Source organism: Cylas formicarius, unplaced genomic scaffold (assembly GCF_029955315.1).
Source record: "Cylas formicarius isolate icCylForm1 unplaced genomic scaffold, icCylForm1.1 PGA_scaffold_8__14_contigs__length_24414737, whole genome shotgun sequence".
Lineage (NCBI taxonomy): Eukaryota > Metazoa > Arthropoda > Insecta > Coleoptera > Brentidae > Cylas > Cylas formicarius.
In genome coordinates this window covers 19271283-19290478 of record NW_026844361.1, presented here as the reverse complement: position 1 = coordinate 19290478, position 19196 = coordinate 19271283, and the positions used below count along the sequence as shown (strand labels likewise).

Genomic DNA, 19196 nt, shown 5'->3' with positions numbered 1-19196 from the left:
GGCCACTTTGAATAAGTAAAACAAAAAAAATCGGTAGAAAACTTTAATGCTCTCTTAATCTAAAAAAATATCTGCGATATTTATAAAAAAACCACAACTGTCCAACAATTAGAAAAATACATCTTGGAATGTACAACATGCCTAGAAATACCTGTGTAATAATTAGAATACGCAGAAGATCGAACTACTATTATGTGGCTAAATTTCGAGTTGACAAACTTTGTTTTAATATCAATAAATCAGTTTTCATTTTTGAGTAAAAAAATCATTTACATCATATACATATAAACAAGTAAACTCTTAAAAATTAACTCTACAACAGAATCGGCTAATTCGAGTAAAAAAAAAGTTGACACCTGTAATGGAAACAAGCATTAGGGCCCATGTCTATAAGAACTTTAGCTCATTCCCTTCAAGTTTATTTTAACTTATTTAAATAACACTCTGTATAGAATAGTTTTAATATAGGTGTCATCTGTCAAGCGAAATCCAATTAAACCCACAACAATTATAAGCAAAACAAAACCCTAATGAGTGTTGCACATATGAACTAACCCTTTTCTAACAGCTAACACCAATGAGTTTTTGTATGGATGATGTATTACAACTGCAGTGAAACAAACCTTATGTTGTAACAATTGTAATCATTATTAATTACTAATTCAACAAATTATTTGAAAATAATTGTAACTAACCTTATGTAAAGACCTATTACACTAGCCAAGCAAGAATATCAAAATTTAATAAAACCAACTTAAAATCATACCTAACTAAAAAAAAATATATCCAAATACTACTCCTCTTTTTCATCCTCATTGGTAACTTCTAATTCTGTTAGTTTTTTAGTAATTTCTTCAGCCTCTTCATTGTTTCGATTCTCGGTCAGACTCTCATTCAATGAATCATTAATAAGCTTATCTACCTTACCGTTATATAAATCACAGTCAATTTTAAGTATTTTTTTGGCCTCTTCGAATTTATTCTTAAACAAATTTGCATCTGCGATAAAAACATCAGTGAGTTTCAAATCCCCTAAATCAGAAAAATAGTACTTACTCTCCATAGACCCGAACTTCACTGCAAGACACTCAGATTTGACTTGTTCATCTGCAAAATCACCCAACACGGTATAGATAAATGCTTTCTTGTTTGTTGAATTTGGTTTAAGTTCCATCCAAGGAGTTATAAAATGGTTTGCGCATACTTTTAGGGTCTTGTCGCGTCTCATTACAATGCGAAATGAGCTATTCTCATTGTGGCGCAAAATTTTCAATTCGCCCGTACCCCTTTCCTATAGCAAAACAATAACGAATAAACGTTTGACGCAAAATACAAAACATTACCTTCCACTCTGCAGGTTCGCTAAGAGAATCAAACCGGTATAACTTAGCTCGAATCTTAAGGAATTCTGTTTCATCATCTTCATTCAATGAGACTTGGACTTCAGGCAAACTTATAATGGGCGAATAGTGCACATCGTATTCTGTATCCGAAGATTCGGATTGTTTATGCTCTCTTTCCGGGGTTTGTGGAAGTACTTCCTTGACAACAAAGAGAAAATACCATTTAGGTTATGACCCAAAGCCGCATGATAATTATTAATTATGTAAATCATACCGATATCTCGCTCATGGTTATCTGTAAAGTGTTTGCGGGTCTGGCTATTCCTATTCTCGTTATTCTCTTTTTAGTCTAAAATTTTTTTTATTCGCTTGACGATTCGTTAAACAAACCAGTTCAACGTTAAAAATGTTGTCGGTTTATTTTCACCAATCACAGAAATCGGGCAATTTAAAATTATCCAACCAACCATAAAGGACGGACGATTACAATTGTATTTATTAGTCTGTGCGTGAGGATTCTTCTTCTTTAACCAAAACGGCGAAGCTCATAGTGCCCAAAATACGTAACCCAATTCGTTTCCTTAAGCACCAGGTAAGTGGTCAAGGGTATGGCATCTGCGGACAGTAACGCGTGGTTAGTACATTTTAAATGCCTTGAACATAAGGCATTTTAGTAATAAGTGTACCTTCCGAGTCTAAAATCTGTCCTTAACCAAGAACTTTCGTGTTTTTGTGTTTTCTACTTGTATTGCTCCATTATTTTGTAAATTAAATATTTATTTGTACAATGTGTTTCAGTTAAACAATGTTTGTAACTACCATGGTTTGATATTTTCTATCTAAAGTATATTGTATTATTTTACATTCTAAATATGTTGAATAATTTGGATATTATAGACAGATATTTCGTAAAAAAAAATCTATTATAAGTGAACAAGAAGAGCGCTAGCAATATACATTAAAATGAGTTGAAAAGAGAGCGTTGATATGCGCATTGAAGACGAAATCGACGAATGAAGTCACCAAATGGTACTTGAGATGTTTACGGTTATTAGAGCAAACTATCGTATTTACGGATCTTCGAAACCAAATGAAAAAAACTTTCTTCGTTAAGTCGAATCATCATAGCAATGGAGGTCAATAAAAGTGAAGAAGAGCTTTTTCTATTTTAATTTGACCATACGACCAGGATTCTGTGGTGGAGCATTGCACGCGGCGGTTTAACCTCCGTTCGCTCCCGACAGAATCCCTTGTATTCGTCCTCAAAAGTTTGATATCGGTTTCCACTGTGTGGACTTAGTGTTTTTAGTGTTCAGTGCATGTTTTAAAGTGATAATCGTCGTCGGCCCCGTCATTTTTCCCTGTTCACGCCGGTATGGAGGCCGGATGGGCCCGGATGGTCCGTGGTGGAAGCCGATTTTTTTGGTATCGGTCAGAATCGTTTTTTGCTAGCTGAGCAAATTATTGGTTATTCTTCTTCTTTGTATGTGGTGGTCATTGACCAGAAGCGAAAATCCTCGACGGAAGTCGGCAATGGGCGAATGATCCTAGCAGACGAGCCCAACATTTTTTTTGTGAAACGCATAATTGAATTGAATTGAACCATACGACCATAGATAAAATAAGATTATTGTGAATTTCACGCTGTTTTTGTTTACATTAAAAGAAAATTACTTTTAGGTAATTAGTATTTTTTTAGAAATCACATTCTTGTTCATTAATAGCAAACGTTCGGATTTTTTGTGGATTTGTTAACAAATAAGAAAATAATAAAACCGGTTGTTCTAACCTAACATCGGTGTGTATATTATAAAAGAATTTTGACGTAGTTTTACTTTAGTTTTCCTTATGTAATATTCGATTTAAACGCTGTTAGAAATCACCTGGAAATATAATTGTCATTATCTGGTTTCTGTAGGACTTATTTTGTAGGCAGTCAATTTCTGATTTCAGGTTAAGCTGCAATTATGTTTGGGACGCAGTTAGGACCCTTTCCGGTGAGTATCGCTTTTGTTACAGGTTAGAAATTTAATGTAATAATTTTTATACACCTGGGTGTCGTGGCTGTGCAGTTCGTAGAGTAGGCCTGGCAAAACAAAACTCCTGTCATGTCAATTTATTTTTCAGTTTGCGTCAAATACACAATTTCAGGAAGACGCGAGTTTTCAAACCTCCGCGATGGACTCAAACAACGGCTCGGGCGACAATTACGCGGGAGGTATTGACAAAACTAAATTAATTGTCAATTACATCCCGCAGTTTGCGACAGAAGAAGATTTGGCGCAAATTTTCGCGCCCATTGGTAACGTTGAAAATATTAAAATCATGCGCGATTATAAAACCGGCTACAGTTACGGCTTCGGTTTCGTCAAATATTTCAGAGAGGAAGACGCAGCCAAGGCCATAAATGCACTTAATGGTTTCAATTTTAGGTGGGTAGGGCCCTATTTGGTGCAAATTCTTTGAGTGTATAAAGTTGGATAAATAATTACGCGGTTTTTAGAAATAAGAGATTAAAAGTGTCATATTCGAGGCCTCCGGGCACCGACATGAAGGATTCGAATCTATATATTACCAACTTGCCGAAAGAAATTACGGAAGAGGAGGTTGAGAATCTGTTTAAGGATTACGGAGAGATCGTGCAAAGGACCGTCCTCAAAGATAAACATACGGGTCTTCCGCGGGGCGTTGCATTCGTACGGTCAGTTGTGCCACTCAAAATTAGTTAGAGTGTTTCATTCAATGGTTTAGGTTTTCAAGAGGCGAGGAGGCCCAAGCAGCTATAGCGAATCTCGACGGAAAAATGCTCGAGAATGCCATTCTTCCATTAAGTGTGAGGGTGGCCGAGGACCACGGCCGCCAGAAGGCGCAGTACCTGGAGGCGTGGCACCCGATGGCGTTCAACAATAGGGGTAAGCGGAGACGGTTTTAGTGGAGAGAGGATTTTTTTCGTTTTTGTATTTTGCCCTCACGGAATATGAATTATTAATTTATATTTATATATAGTCTAAGGCTAGGATTTTTTAAATTATTTATTATGACGAGGACAGTGTGAGCGACCTGTAAATATATATATGTATGCTGATTTGTACATAAAACTCTCGAGTTAATACGTTCGAAAATTGTACCAATAAAAAATTTTCGCTGAAGGTGATGTGGAAATCATCCTCTTCTGCGCATGCGTCAGGTCAGCATCAATATTATGTGTGTTTGAATTGGACAAAATTCGGGAGTAAAATTTTTGTTGTTTGTTGTTTTGAGATTTTACAATGTTTCTTTGGTGAGGTTCAGTTTCCTCTAATGATTTTGGAGACAGCTGTAGACAACTAGATTATTCAAATTTGCTAAAACGAAACAAAATGCGATAATATTTTTGTTCTGTGGATTCTCGCACGCTGTGTGTTAGTTGACATTCGGAACGTTGTACCTTGCTCCAAATTGTAAAAAAAGAAGTTTTAGAAATGCAATTGCATAAGCTTGTTGAACGAAATGAGGGAAACTGGACGTCTGCGGCGAATATATAACATGTCACCATCCTCGTTAAACGATCTAATTGTCTAATGATATGTATAATATTTATACTTAGTTGTTTTTTGTTGTTGTATAAGCGCTTTTAGTAACGCAATTTTATCCTAACAAAACAGAAATACGGATTACCACCGACCATTGATCTGTTTTTGTAAATGTCCGAAAACGCGGTAGTCTTCTTTTTGTTGTTATTTTAACCATTTAAATGGGGCGAAACATTTTTTTCGAAAGGTGTTGCTCCCACGTAACGTTGGCCCCCAAACGTTTCGGGTGTCCACCACTCCCCCTATTTATTATTTGTTGTATAAATTTTGACGTGCAATATGTAAGGGGTTTTCAAAAAAATGAAATTAAATCAGAGGTAGCCGTGATATTTAGTAATTTCATGTTGGGCTTTTAAAGAACATTTGCCGCAAATGCTTTGCTCCAATGTCAATACAAAGCCCTGTCTGCAAAAAATTCTTTCTCGTATATCGCCAACATTTCATCTAGCGGTTTTGAGCAGACTGGCGCCATCTAGTTCAACGTCCCATAATTCATTAACGAAAGGGGTTAGAATTTCTTCTCCTTTCATTCTGCAGAAATAATTCCATATAGCTGCGAGAATTATAGAGGCCTAGCCTATGTCGATAATACAAGTATTTATCAAGCAACTATGAAAAAAATTTAGAGAAAGTTCATTCAACGTGCGCATGCGCGAAATTTGAAATTCAGCAACCAATATGGCTGCTGACAGGCCGGCAGTAAATTTGGATTCCGCATTTTTACGGCAGTATTTTCACAAAAGACGCCTGGATCCCGTTAAATGTTTTGGGAAAACGAGTTAAATCTGTGGAAATTGCTGTTTAGAAAGAAAAGATCAATGCCTCCTGCGGGGCATTAATTTTTACCGCAGTATAGGGCCACTATATTATAAATATATGGCTTGGACTATGTAGCTACTAGACATATAGAAGCAAAATTAAAAGCTAATTGTCATTTAATATTTCTTGAGTGTCAGTCAAATTTGTGTTGTGGTTGGATTTGAAACCAGAAAAAAACTGTCCTTTAATATTGAACTTTTGGATGAAACCATAAGGGCACTGTCAAACGAACAATTTTTTTTATGAATACAAAAATTCCAACGCAAACATTCCTAATTTTACTTGCAAACTATAGTAATATTTTGTTCCGCCATAGGTCTCTTCCCCACCACCCTGTCGCTCCAAAAACTGCGACACGAATTGTCAGTGATGTTGAGGTTAAGTTTTTGTGTATAAGTATAATATACATACACAGTTCATTCTTTTTATTTCTAATAATTCCAATAAAAATGCAGAAACCATGGATGCAGCATTGATATTGTTCGCGGAAAGCTATATTAAATAGAACACAGATAAAGAAAAAGAGAAATATTCCTAAAAGAATGTACATGCCCCATCACAAAGTGTAAGTTTTTTGTAGTTTTTGGTAACGAAATTGATTAGGAGCTCGTAGGAGTTTTAGGACTCTATTTTTTTTTCGTATGAGTCTAAAAATGTTCATAAGTCCATGTCGTGTTATTGTCTATAACATTTAAATAACATACGCCGAATATACGTTTTTAACACTTTTATTTTTCTACAAGCATGTCTACCATAGAACATGGCCTGATGGCGCATCCCCTTTTTATAATAAAGCTGGGGTTCACCAACGTGGACAAATAACTTAAACATAGTCGGATACATATGCAGGCCTTTTAACGTCACGCTTTGGCCTAGCCGGTGTCGCAGTTTTATGCACTGTAATAATATCTTGCGTAACTTTAGTCTTTCGGTCGCGCACTTCACCTGAATCACTCTGAGGGGGAGCACATCCTTCCATACTTGGATTTCTGTTAGTTTCTTTGGACACACTTGGATTAGATTCGCGATATTGCCACGAGGAAGATGACGCGCTACTTAGATTAGTATCCAACAAATTTTTTGGCAACCCAGTTTGGGTGTGTGGTAAATAATAGGGTGCTAACATTAGGTGCCAACGATTTCGGCGGTATTGGCCAAAGTCGGTTTCTACTACATAAGAACGCGGTTCATCACAAATCTCGATAATTTTGCCATATTTGCGAATATCGACCACCCACACCGAGTCGACCACTTTGAATGTGTCCATATCTTTAGGATTGTCTCGTTTATTATAATTCATCTGTGATTTGTGTTTTAAAAACTTTTCTTTTTGCAAAAAATGCGATTGAGGACTTAACGGTTCACCTAATTTGCTCGGCAAGATGCGAAGTGTTGACCGCAATTTTCGGTTCATAAGAAGTTCACAGGGTGACAACCCAACTCCAAAAGACTTGTCCTGTAAGCTAATAATGCTAGAAATATGTCATTATTTCTATTCTTTTTAATCAAACGCTTTGAACGTTTGAACGACTCATCTCTCAAAAAGAACTCATCAGAATGAAATGAGCGGAGGGTGGTCACAAAAGGATCAAGCTTTAGACAGTTGCACACTTTCAGCATTGTAGTAAGCTCCATAATTTGCACAGTGGTAAGGTATGTCGAAGATGGAGCTATCACCGTTTCTGTAATATGCGTTAAATTGTCTATGTAAAAGAGCTGGACAATAAATAAAATCTTCTGGTTTGAAGAGTATCAATATTGAAGCTGTAATACTGTAGTTGATCTGATACTTTCTGATAATTGCTTCGATGGAGATCAATATGGAGACCATACCGCAAATGCATAGTCCAACCTGGAGTAAACCAAACAGATATAGAGGATTTTAAAGCAATGTGGAGGAAGTTGTCTACAACAAACCCAAGGACTTGCATAGACCTGTTTACCACTTCCGCAAAATGTGTCACAGAACTTAGTTTAGAATCTAAAAAAATCCCTAAGTCTTTAATGCTAGTGACGGTTTAGATTTTGACTTCATCAATGCTATATCGGTTGTGAACCATACTCAACGAACAACTAAAGCTAATACTACAGCATTTTCAGCATTTTTGACATTGAACGCAATGCCATTAAACTTAGATTACATGCAAACACTGTCCACCTACCTCTGAAGCAGCAGAGCATTCTCGCGCGATCTAACCCTCCTGAATATCTTCAAATCATCCGCAAACAAGAGACATTGTGATTCCCAGACTACACTGACAATATCATTTATAAACAGGTTAAAAAGGATGGGTCCAGTGTGAGAACCTTGGGAACTCTCGAAAAAATATCAATTTTACCCGACACGTAATTATTAATACGAACCAACTGAGTACGACCAGACAGAAGGCATTGAATCCGCTGCATCAGGCCCAGGCTCATTAGAGATGTACATGACCAACACGATCAAACGCCTTCAACAAATCAGTGTAGACACAATCCATTTGACCAAGCTCCTCAAAGGCGTTCAATAACAGTTTTTACCCATTAACCCTCGATTTTGCGCAGTTTTCATTTTAAACAGCGATTTCTATATACTAACTCGTTTTTCGTCGCAAAAATGCCTAACTGAAACCCACCGAATTGACGAACTGTCAGTGGCCATGTTGATTGTTGGTCTGACTGAGAACGGAATTTGAGAGGATCGCCCAAGTGCATATTAAACCTACCCATCTTGAGATTTCTTTTGATCATTTCAGCATCGCTTTAAAAGTTTTTGTATTATCAACAGTGCTTCTAGTAGCGATAATGGCGCGACTGACAGAACGGTCGTGCACATAAGTTACCGCAATTAAGGCACCCTTTGGTTTAGTTTTTTTTTTTTTGAAAGACCTTATAGAATTAAATAGTCGACCGCGCTTGTCACAGATTCCTCTCTCTCCAGGCTTCCCGCTTAGACCGAACCTCATGCCGCCGTTCAGAGATCCGACGGTGCCCGCCAGATCCGGTGTCCCCCAGACCCGTCCGAACCGGTTCCCGATTTTATCTACCGCGTTGCGAAACCTGGCGGCCGGCGATGCCCTCTTCCACAACCAGTTTTATTACTGAAGGAACTCCCCTCCCCCCTTATCCATATCGTCGAGAACGTTGTTTTTTTTTGTTTGTTTCGTTTTGTTTCTTAATAACACCCCCCACCCCCCTTCCATTTCACTATCCGGAAACCCACTCCCGTCCGAGAAGACAAAGTTTCGTTTCGTTTTGTGATAAACGGAAATAGTTTTTTTGTTTCACATTTTTGGGGGAAATGGTATCGCGCGGCGGCGGCGGCGGATGAATCGCGGGCGATGGATAAAGATCTATCTGTCATATTTGTATAATTTTATATTTTAAGAATTGTGAATAAAATATAATTTGTTGTTTAACGTGTGTAGTGTTTTACTGCAATTTTGTTCATCTGTTGACCTCATCCACACTATACTACAATACTTGGCAACCCTCGTTCATGTTCCATAAGAATGACATATTTAAGGAAGGCTTTGAAGCGCCATCTATTGGAAGATTCGAGAAACCAATAGGCTTTCCTGGGTTGTAAATTCCAATCCCAGTTGATTTACTGGGCGATACGAACTACAGTGTTAAGAAGTCCCGTTGAAGGGTGTGGAATCACATTTGTAAAGGTGGAACATTTTTTTGGCGCGGTTTCAGAAGCGCTATATCGAATCCCTAGACGCGACCGCCCAAACAAAATTCCATCGGATCATAGAACACACGGAATATGGAATATCCTGGGATAGGTTCATTCCCGCCCTGTATAATAAAATAACTAATTAAATATAATAAAAATAGAATTTACTTTAAGAACCTTTGTACATACACACTTCATTATCGACTTAAAATGGAAACTCCAAATGTTTAACGCGATCGTACACTATTTACACTGACACACCCGCACTTCTTCCTTGTCGTCGCTTCCCCGCGTTTCACCTCCTCCTGTCCCTCGACTTGCTCTCCGACCGGTCCTTCTCTTTTTGCTTCGACGATTTTTTGTACTTTTCCTCTTTGGACGAATACTTGTCCTCCTTGTACCTATCTTCGCGTTCGTGCTTCCTGTCCCTCTCGTGTCTGTCTTTCTTCTCCTCGTACTTATCCTTGTCTCGTCTATCCCGGTCCCTCTCTTCCTTGTATTTGGAGTCCTTTTCGTATTTGCCGTCTTTGTCGTACCGATCGTACTTGTCGTACCGGTCAATGTACCGGTCGTTTTTGCTATCCCGGTCGTTGCTGGGCGACCGGGATCTCTTCCTGTCTCTATTCTTTCTCGATTTGTGCGGCGGCGACGACGGGCTCCTCGAACGCGAGTAGCTCTTCCTCTTGTGGTTTTTCTTGTGATTCTTTGGCGACCTGCTTCTCGATCGGTGCTTTTTCGACTTTTTGTGGTGTCTTCGGTCGGGCGACGGGGTCAGCGATCTGGTCCGGGACCTTTTCTCGTTAATGGTTGGTGCCAGGTGACTACCCGAACGGCTATACAGCGAAAAACGAAAACCAATGTGAAATTTGCGCTGCACAGCAGAGCAGAAAACATTGTTCAAAGGCTCTACTAATAATAAAAAATCTTTAATATAACTTTGTTTTTAGGCCTGTGAGACCCGTGTCGGAATATGGTACGCCAGACTGGAATCCAATGCATTTTAAATATATCGGACACGGCTGGATAGTGTACAATGATAATTTATAAATGCTATCAATTATAGATTTAATAGTAGAACGACTTTTTTTTTGTTATAGGGAAAACCCTCATTTCTATTGCATGCAGTTTTTAGAAAATCGTAGAACAAATTTTTATTTATTTTTTCTTTATAAAGTTCAAAACAATTCTTTAAAACAGGCAAACGTTCGCTATATCTAGATATCATTGAAACTACTCTTTTAACCCTCCAATTATTAAATGTACCCGTACTTATCTTGACCTATTTGCCTTTGAAAGCTTTTAAACGACACTTACGACGGAATAACAATTAACATACTGCAATAAAAAGCTGTAATTAGTTCTTAATTAGATGTAGCTTGCAAAAAATAATTTAAACTAGTCCACTGACAACAAAATCTTTTTTTTTTTTTTTGGTGACATTTTGTGCTTTCTTTTTATTGGACACCTGCGTCTGTCTGTAGGAAAGACGCAGGTGTCCAATAAGAAAGATAAATAAATCGGTGGTGTCCCCCCCCCCCACCCACTCCTTACCTGATGAAACCGCCCCAAGCGTTGTGCGCCCCGCTCTTTTGGTTATTGGGGCTGGTGTCGTTGTTGTTGGGGGTGTTGTTGCCGCTGCTGCGGGTTTTTGCCGCCCTCAGGTCTTGATACTTCTTGCATAGCTCGTCCACCTGTTTCTCGAGATCCTCAATGTTGGGCTGTAACGAAACTCAGGTTACAAAGGAACAAGGGAAAAAAGATTAATTTTTATTTCGTCACTAAAGATAATGTTTAATCAAAACTCCCTGGTTCTGTTAATGTGTTTCCTTCTCGCAACGCGGCCATTATAACCTGCTCGATGCAAGCTGTTTCTAATCTTTTGATGGCTAACTTGTAACTTGTGGCAATATGTTTTCCCACTCTTCTCTTATCCTATTTTTGAGGTCTTTCTTACTCGTTAGTTGATATTTTGCTTGCCTCCACCATGCTTCACCGTAGGACAGTCATTTTCGATTTCCAGAGCTGCATTTTTTTTCCTCCAAATTCTATCCCGACCATCTGACCCAAATAGATTAATTCTTGTTTCGTCACTAAAGATAACGTTTTCCGAAAACTACCTGGTTTTGTTAATCTGTTCTCGGGCAAATTCCAAAGTTTTTGTTCGATTTTTTCCGAAATTAATGGTTTCTAATCGTTTGAGGGCTAACGTTTTTTGAGAACTCTTCCCTGATTTCCTGTGCAACTTTTGGAGCGCTTGTTTTAGAATTAATTTGAATTTTTTTCACAACAGAAGACTTCTCCTGCATTTAACTTCCTGGGATGACCAGCGCGTGGCCGCACTTTATAAGATCCGGTGGATTTGTATGATTTATTACATTCTGCACAGTTGAATGTGATTTTTTAATTATTTTAGTAATATCTCTAAAGGATTTTTTTCTCTTTGCATAAATCTACTATGATTTTTCAAGGCGCAATTGGAACTTCGCAATTTTTAGCGCTCATTTTGCTTTTACTTCAAAACCACTCACTTAAAAGTACCGTCAAAAATAAACAAGTATAACTCATTTGTTTAAGCGAAATTTGATACAAGCTGATTTGATAAAATATTGATAATTAACGGTTTTACCTGGAGTTCTATATATATACGGAGACTTATTTGACATAGTTTCTTGCTTCTAAAACTCTCTTAACAAAAACACGATTTGTAGTCATTACTACGACTCATTTTCGCTCACCTTCGGCCGATTGTAGAGCTTCAGTATCCGGACGCTGATGTCGCGGATCTCGCGCTCACTGACGCCGAAAATGAGGAACCACTGCGGGTTGCGCGGCAGAGGAAGCCGCAGCTTCCGCGCAGTCAGGTAGATGCACGCGCACGCCACTGTCTCCGGCTGGTACCGCACGAACACGTCGGTGCGCAGCGCGTCGTTCATGTAGTTCCACGAGTACTGCATCAGTTTTTGGTTGTCCTGGAATCCGAGCACCCGCAGATACATCACGATTATCTGTAACGAGACGGGACGACCGTGATAACTGGGAGCGCTTTCCGTGCACCTTAACCTCCCACAGATCAGTAATATGCAAATGACAGTAGATACAACTTAATAAAAATTGAGCGTTTATTAAAAATTTCAATGCAGCGGTGTAATTTTAGTTAATAGTGAGGGGAAATAAAATCTTCTGTGATTTAATTTTAATAATATGAAAAAAATAACCTCTCAATCATTTTATTTTAGAACAGGGTATTGGTGAAGCTCTTGAATATGAAATTAACGAAAAATAGAGGTAAGGTTGGCTTTGGAGAATGGTGTCTTTTAAAGAGCAACTTTAAATATCGAAGTGTTAGATCAAAATTCTGATCATCTGAGCAGTGTTTTCTATCATTGTTTTAGTCTTTGTAAGAAATTTAAGAACTTATGTTTTGTACTCATTAATATTTTTCTTGACTTTTTAAGCTTTTATTACTCTTTGGGCCATCAACTAAAATGACATATTTATTACATATTTCACATTTTTAAAATACATGTAATATTTATTAATACATATTTTTTTAGAAAAGTAAGGGACGCTCCTTTAAATAAGACCTTTTTGATTCCACTGAACATTAAAATAAAAACACAAAAAAGATATTAGCTCAGAATTATGATGCAATACCTCAAAATCCCACTTTCTTATTCACACTAAAAATTGAACCCCCTAGTGGGCGCTTCCTAACCAACAGCTATGGGAGTGTGAAATGGCATCAGATAATTTAATGGGTGGTTTTATTTAATTAAATTTGTCTATTTTTTTATAACATGAGGCCTGGACGAACGGTAATTTCAGATGTAAGATTCTTGAATATTTTTGGCAAGTCTTTACCCCTTATTTTGTTTTGAACCGCCGAAAAATGCAGTGGAGCTATAAGAATTGCGTACCGAACCATTGGAAAAAAAATCCGGAATACTGGCTGCAACCGCGATTATGAACATTTTAGCTCAGTATCCAATGATGCTATTGGTACCACGCTGTAATATATTGAGCGGCTATGGCTTGAACTCCAAGAATTGGTTTTGACAGAGGAGAGAAAAAATTCTTCACTGTCTTCAGCATTGACAGCATTTGGTAAATTAGGACTCCGATTTTTTCCCGAATTGTACCCAACTTTCCCCAAAGTAAAATATCAATTCGTCTCTAGAAATCGTTTGTTATAAGTATAGTCTAAGAAACGCCTTTTTTCAAATACTAGTAACTATCTAGATAGAAACAAAAGCATAACGTTCCTTTTATTTCCGTAAAAATGTTTTCAGGGAAATTTCTAAAATTCTTAATTTCAATTTCCCTTCTTTCGCTCAATACGGACACCTCTATTAGACGGACACTCCTCTTTAAACGAACATGTTTTTTGGAAAGAAATATTTGCCTACCCTTTTACCTGTAAAACAAACTCCTCTAACCGGACACTTCATTAAACGGGGGCGGATAACACTGCCCCGACGTAAAAAAAATTACCTCTCTTAAATGGACGTGAAGAGGACAACGCAATGCTAAAATATCCCGGAATTACCTTTTTCCTCATCCTATTGAAGAGTAACCTTTTTCATTTTTCACATCATATCGTATTATTCTTTACGCCGCGAATTGCGAAAAAGAAATTTTGTAAAACCTGAGGGACTTCAAATTCACAAAGTGTTTTCATTGTCGGCGCACTAAGTAAAGGCCAAAGCTCAAGAAATAACCGAAAAACGTAATGTTCGAAATTTTAAAGCTTCCAATGGATGGCTGAAAAAGTGACGCAAGAGACATGCGATAAGTTTTAAGTGTATCTGTAGAAGACGCAAATCAGTTTAAAGATAAGAGTTGCCCATACTACTCCTCAGATATCAGCCATACGATGTTTCCAATGCCGATGAGACTGACCTTTTCTTTCGAGTCTTACCTGACAAAACACTTGCTTTAAAATCCAAAAAATGTAGTGGTGGAAAGCTGTCCAAGCAGAGGCGTACAATATGGCAGGACAGAAAATTTGCTCGTGATTGGAAAGGCTGACTGACCTACTGCATTTAAAAATGTAGCAATGAAAAATTTACCAGCAATTTAAGAAATTTAACAAGAAAGCACGGATCACACGAGAGACCATGAATGGTTGTTACAATTTGATAAAAAAAAGGACCCCACAAAAGCGAAAAATTTTATTGTTCTTGGATAATGCAGCATCTCACCGCCGTGAGGTAAAATTACAAAACATAAAAATTATCTTCTTGCCTCCAAATTCGACATCAGTATGTCAACCTCTAGATCAGGGTATCCTACAGAATGTGAAATTCTATTATCGTGGACTCATACTGAAGCACATTTTAGCAAATATGGTTCAAGTAATGTCCGCGTCAGATTTAGCAAAGTCTGTAAATATTTTAGAAGCACTTTATTTTATTAAGTCAGCTTGGAATTAAATTTCTTCAGAAACCATACAAAATACGATACTTGAAATGGAACGATGTGTAACACAAGAAACTCTCTGAAACTGTGTTGGAATCCACAATATTGAATATTGAAGATGCAATTGCAAACATGAAAGAACCTGAACTGGAAGAAGACAGAGATCAAAAATGTGACAGTGGAGAATCTAGCACAACTAACAGCTATAATGAAGCCTTAAAAATAATTACCTATCTAAAAGTTTTTGCATTGCATTTCAACACCTTAAAAATTTAGATCATTTTCAGTCGAGTTTGTTAAAGCAAAAAACAATAAATATGCGTCAGACTAGTATCTTAGAGTTGGTAAATAAATAATTAGAAGTTCATACGCCTACATTTTTTTTCTATAATTTTTTGTAAGTTTTTAAGAAGAACTGTGAGTGTGCGGTTATGGGAGTTTTCACTGGTTATATGGTTTGAAATGAAAGTAGGAAAGAAGACATTATTATCATTATAAGAAACTATAAAAAAGGGCGTCCCGAACCACACCCACTTACCTTGTGCGGGTGTTTGATGTGAACGCAGAAGCCCAGCTCCTTCAGCACCCGCCGCTCCGCCTTTATCACCAGGTTCTTCAGGTGGATGTAATTCTGATCTAAAATAACCGGCTGGATTTGCCTGCCGGGAGAATGCGTGTACAATTCGTAAGAACGCAAGAAAGAAAAATGCGCGACGAGTTTCGATATATACTTTCCTCTGAAGCATAACCGATTTGGGGCAAAGCGAGTGGGGGAGGAACCTATTTTTGTTACCTGTCGAGACGTGGGTGGGGGAAGGGTTGGCGAACTATTCCGGCACAGCTTCCGAGCCGAGGGCGCGTGTATCCCAGCACCTAAAAAGGGAACCTCCGAGTTATTAAAGCGCTATCGGTAAGGAATTTGATTGGCGGCGGATGTCTTCCTTCCGTGCCCTCTTCTCGTTTGGCAAAATTCCGACATTTTTTGGACACCCGTGTTATTCGCGCGATTTGGTTCACGGTCAATTTACAGATTGGAAATGCACTCTACAAGTTAACACCTTTCTCTATCAAACTATCTACAATTAATTAATTCTGTTTCAAGGCGTCAAAACGTGAGCTTATTTTATCCTCAAGTGGTGACGAAGCTTAACCACTTAGTTATTCAAATTTAAAATAAACAAAATTTTAAAAAATCGAAAGAACATCCTCGCTGTTAGTTTATGCGTTATTGTGATAATTTTTGACAATAGTAGAGTGGCTCAAAATTATGTCCACTGGGATTAAAATCAATGAAAAAAAAAATCCATAATAATGATGTTCTCAAGATAAGGAAATAGTTGAAATAATTAAATAGGAAAAGGAAATAGTTGAGATAATTAAATAATTATATAATATTTTCCCTAAATTTTGTCATGGAACATATTGTCTATAAATAAGTCGGTAATGTGTTGAAGTTTTTATATTTCTAACCCCAAAAGGGGCGGCTAAATCATAGACTCACAACAAAAAAGCTGCTGTTTGACAGGTTTAAGGAATTTTAGCCATTATGGTGCAACTCAAGCTCGACCTGCTTAATAATTGACAATTATAATTTAAATAATGTATAATTTAATTGGTAAAATGTGAAAGACAAAGCTGCAACCATATTAGAATGTGCTTTAAAATAATTTTTCCAAAATTCTAGTCCAGCAACAAAGCAACAATTTAATTGGTAACATTTTTTAAAAAACTGAAAAGTAAGAAAAAGTAATTGTAGAGAAAAGAAAAAAAACATTTGCACTAGGGCAGATTAGTCCTCTTATGAAGATGGTGAAGATGCTTAACAGCTTAATACCAATGCAAAACTGGGAGTGCAATAATGTAATAAAATAGCAGAAATGGAAACAGATTGGTAAAACATGAATTTGGGTAAATTAAACTTGTCAAACAGTCGTTTAATTTGATACCTAGGCTTTTATTAAGTGAGACAAAGCTAAAAAAAAAAAGAAAAACCTGGATGTCTCTAAAGAAAAAGCTACTAAAAATATTTGCGCGCTATCAATAATTCGTAACTCCATTATATATGGACGGCCAACTTTATTTATTAAAACCTGCATACAAAAACTCATCAAAATTGACAACGCTTCAGATAATTACTCACCTATGCACAAGTATTTGACAGTGACCTCCTTATACTAATTTTAGTGGTTTAATGCACTTCCAATCTGTAAATTGGGCGGGTCCCTAATAAAAACATCTGAAAGTTCTCCATTAAAACCTTGAAAATAGAAAGGCCACAACAGCAAAAATGTCCGGATACAAACCTCGTAACCAACGCGTCACCAATGTCCATGTATACACATATCCATTAGGGCGTGTCCAAAAAATGTCGAATTTTTTGATAGTTTACCCCCTCAGCGAAACCGTCTTTATGTTGGACGGTCCTGCGGGAAAAATCCTTTTCGTCGGATTTTGTTTGGTCGTTCCATAATGATATGGTGTCACAGACACAACCAAACCTGAAGAAGCCCTTTATTTGGCGAGCCTCTGTAATAACAACAATATTTGAGAACTTCCTATATGAACAACGTATAATACTAAATTGCCAAGAGTATGGAATCATTTATAACTGCACAAACTAAATTTGACTTTAACAAAAAAAAAAACACCCATGAAATTTCGATAGGATAATTTTAATTTTTGGTCCATGCTGTAAAAAATTTAATTTTCTGATTTTGTCCTGATAATTTTGATTGCACTGTGTGGAATGGTGCCCGCAGAAGTACCATTACTAATAACGTGACACCTCTAGTAAGGCCCCGATTACCCAACTTAGTATTTTTAATTCGTAATCATCAATGTAACTATCATTCTAAACGTATTCGTAATTTTAAAACGTTACTTTTTTTTAAAATTCTTAGCCCCTCCTTTTTTTTGTCAATTACAATTACTGCACTGAGCAATTAGGTTAAGAGCTAACTGGAGAAATGTCTAACAGGCCAGCAGGCGTATTTACATTTTTTTTTCCGCTCTCAGGCTTCACACTAAAATTACGAATACGATTATGAATTAAGAATACTAGGTTGGATATTCTGAGGCGAAATCGGAAAAACAAATAGTTACCTTCCAAATTTTATTAAGACTTGTCAAACATCAGCTACAAATCGTTAACAATGAACACAAATTTGCTCTGTTTGTGCAGATTTGGTCATTTTAAAGTCCGTGTCTCTTCCTGTTAATATTATTAAGCTAATGATTATTATTAACAATATTTCGTTAATAACCTTAAAGTTTTATATATGCCGACACAATGAAGGAAAAGAGTACAAATCGGTTATGCTTCAGAGTAAACAAAAATGGGATAACTGTTATAAATAATAATAAAAAAAGTCCAACTTACTTGTTTGAGTTCACTTGTCTGATGTGAGTAAAGACATTTATTACATCTCTAATCCGCCTCGGAGCCTCTTCAATTTTTGAGGCGAGGCAGACACAGCCCATAGCGGTGTGCTCGATAGGATGGCGTACCAGGCTTTTAGAGTAATAAAATCTCTGGAGTAACACTTGCCCAGTAGCCATGGCAACCTGCAAAAATCGGCCAAATCCATTAGAAACAATACGAAAACCGGACCAGTTAAGGTTTTTCCCTTCCAAACATAAAAGTACGTAGCAAGAAATGTTACATCATCGTTCCAAGACAATCATTTTGAACCCCGTAATAATAACTCTCGCATAAAGAAGACTGCGACATGTGACACTGATGAAATCAGAGGACACGCACAATACAACTCTTGGGAAGGAGAAACCTTAAAAACACAAAACATAAACGTACCTGTGGCAATTTTAGCAAAATCCCTGCCGTTTGGATGAGTTCACATCCGTAAATACGTAAATCAGTCTCGGTTTCGATATTCAGACCATCGTTTTGTGAAGGCGTGTTTATCAGCTTTTCTTCTGGTAACAATTGGTTATTCAGAGTGATTAACACACGACCGTACGGTTTGACGTTGGTTTTGGTCGTAATTGTTGGGGTCTCGTCCTTTTTGGACGCCATGATCTAATTACGAAACTATTTAAGACACCGAAACGATTAGTTAACGTCAACCCCAACGTACAAACAAAATGGCGGCGAAGCGTCCTCGTCATATAAAAAATTTCTCAGTGTCGCCAATAGTGCATGGCCGAATGGAAAATCCACTGAGTCACCGCCTTGAAATTTCGCAGCTCTAACGAGCGACTAGTTATTGGATTTTCCCTACATCTCGATTATCGCAATTATTTTAAATGTTGTACCGGCCCCACAGCGGTGTAAATAAATCCTATTGGTTAAGAAAATCGAAGTCGTTTTTTAATGTGGCAACACTGGTGCATCTGTCGGGAAGCCTTCTTTTACTTCTTGTT

General features: G+C 37.4%; 3 protein-coding genes across 8 annotated transcripts; 1 reads left to right on the top strand and 2 right to left on the bottom strand.

Annotated features, from left to right (window-relative positions):
- Positions 1 to 36: 36 nt before the first annotated feature.
- On the bottom strand, positions 37 to 1810 carry LOC132706223 (ran-specific GTPase-activating protein-like). Its single transcript, XM_060677430.1, has 4 exons — positions 1618 to 1810; positions 1344 to 1541; positions 1057 to 1291; positions 37 to 999 (listed from the first exon to the last, which is right to left on the bottom strand). Exons 1-4 carry the CDS (start codon positions 1630 to 1632, stop codon positions 794 to 796), a joined length of 654 nt encoding a protein of 217 aa, XP_060533413.1. The 5' UTR covers positions 1633 to 1810; the 3' UTR covers positions 37 to 793.
- A 1157-nt stretch (positions 1811 to 2967) lies between these two features.
- LOC132706825 (sex-lethal homolog) lies at positions 2968 to 9414 on the top strand. 6 transcript variants are annotated; one of them, XM_060678395.1, is made up of 6 exons: positions 2968 to 3023; positions 3297 to 3340; positions 3471 to 3775; positions 3847 to 4044; positions 4104 to 4255; positions 8658 to 9414. In XM_060678395.1, the coding sequence occupies exons 2-6, from the start codon at positions 3311 to 3313 to the stop codon at positions 8819 to 8821; spliced, it is 849 nt and encodes a 282-aa protein (XP_060534378.1). In that variant the 5' UTR covers positions 2968 to 3023; positions 3297 to 3310; the 3' UTR covers positions 8822 to 9414. The 6 variants fall into 6 exon arrangements, with proteins under 6 accessions (XP_060534378.1, XP_060534374.1, XP_060534379.1 ...); XM_060678391.1 differs by having other exon boundaries at positions 4095 to 4255; XM_060678396.1 differs by having other exon boundaries at positions 2981 to 3023; positions 3495 to 3775; positions 4095 to 4255.
- A 126-nt stretch (positions 9415 to 9540) lies between these two features.
- On the bottom strand, positions 9541 to 18937 carry LOC132706824 (cyclin-L1). Its single transcript, XM_060678390.1, has 6 exons — positions 18628 to 18937; positions 18196 to 18380; positions 15355 to 15475; positions 12134 to 12403; positions 10950 to 11116; positions 9541 to 10231 (listed from the first exon to the last, which is right to left on the bottom strand). The coding sequence occupies exons 1-6, from the start codon at positions 18847 to 18849 to the stop codon at positions 9694 to 9696; spliced, it is 1503 nt and encodes a 500-aa protein (XP_060534373.1). The 5' UTR covers positions 18850 to 18937; the 3' UTR covers positions 9541 to 9693.
- Positions 18938 to 19196: the final 259 nt, after the last annotated feature.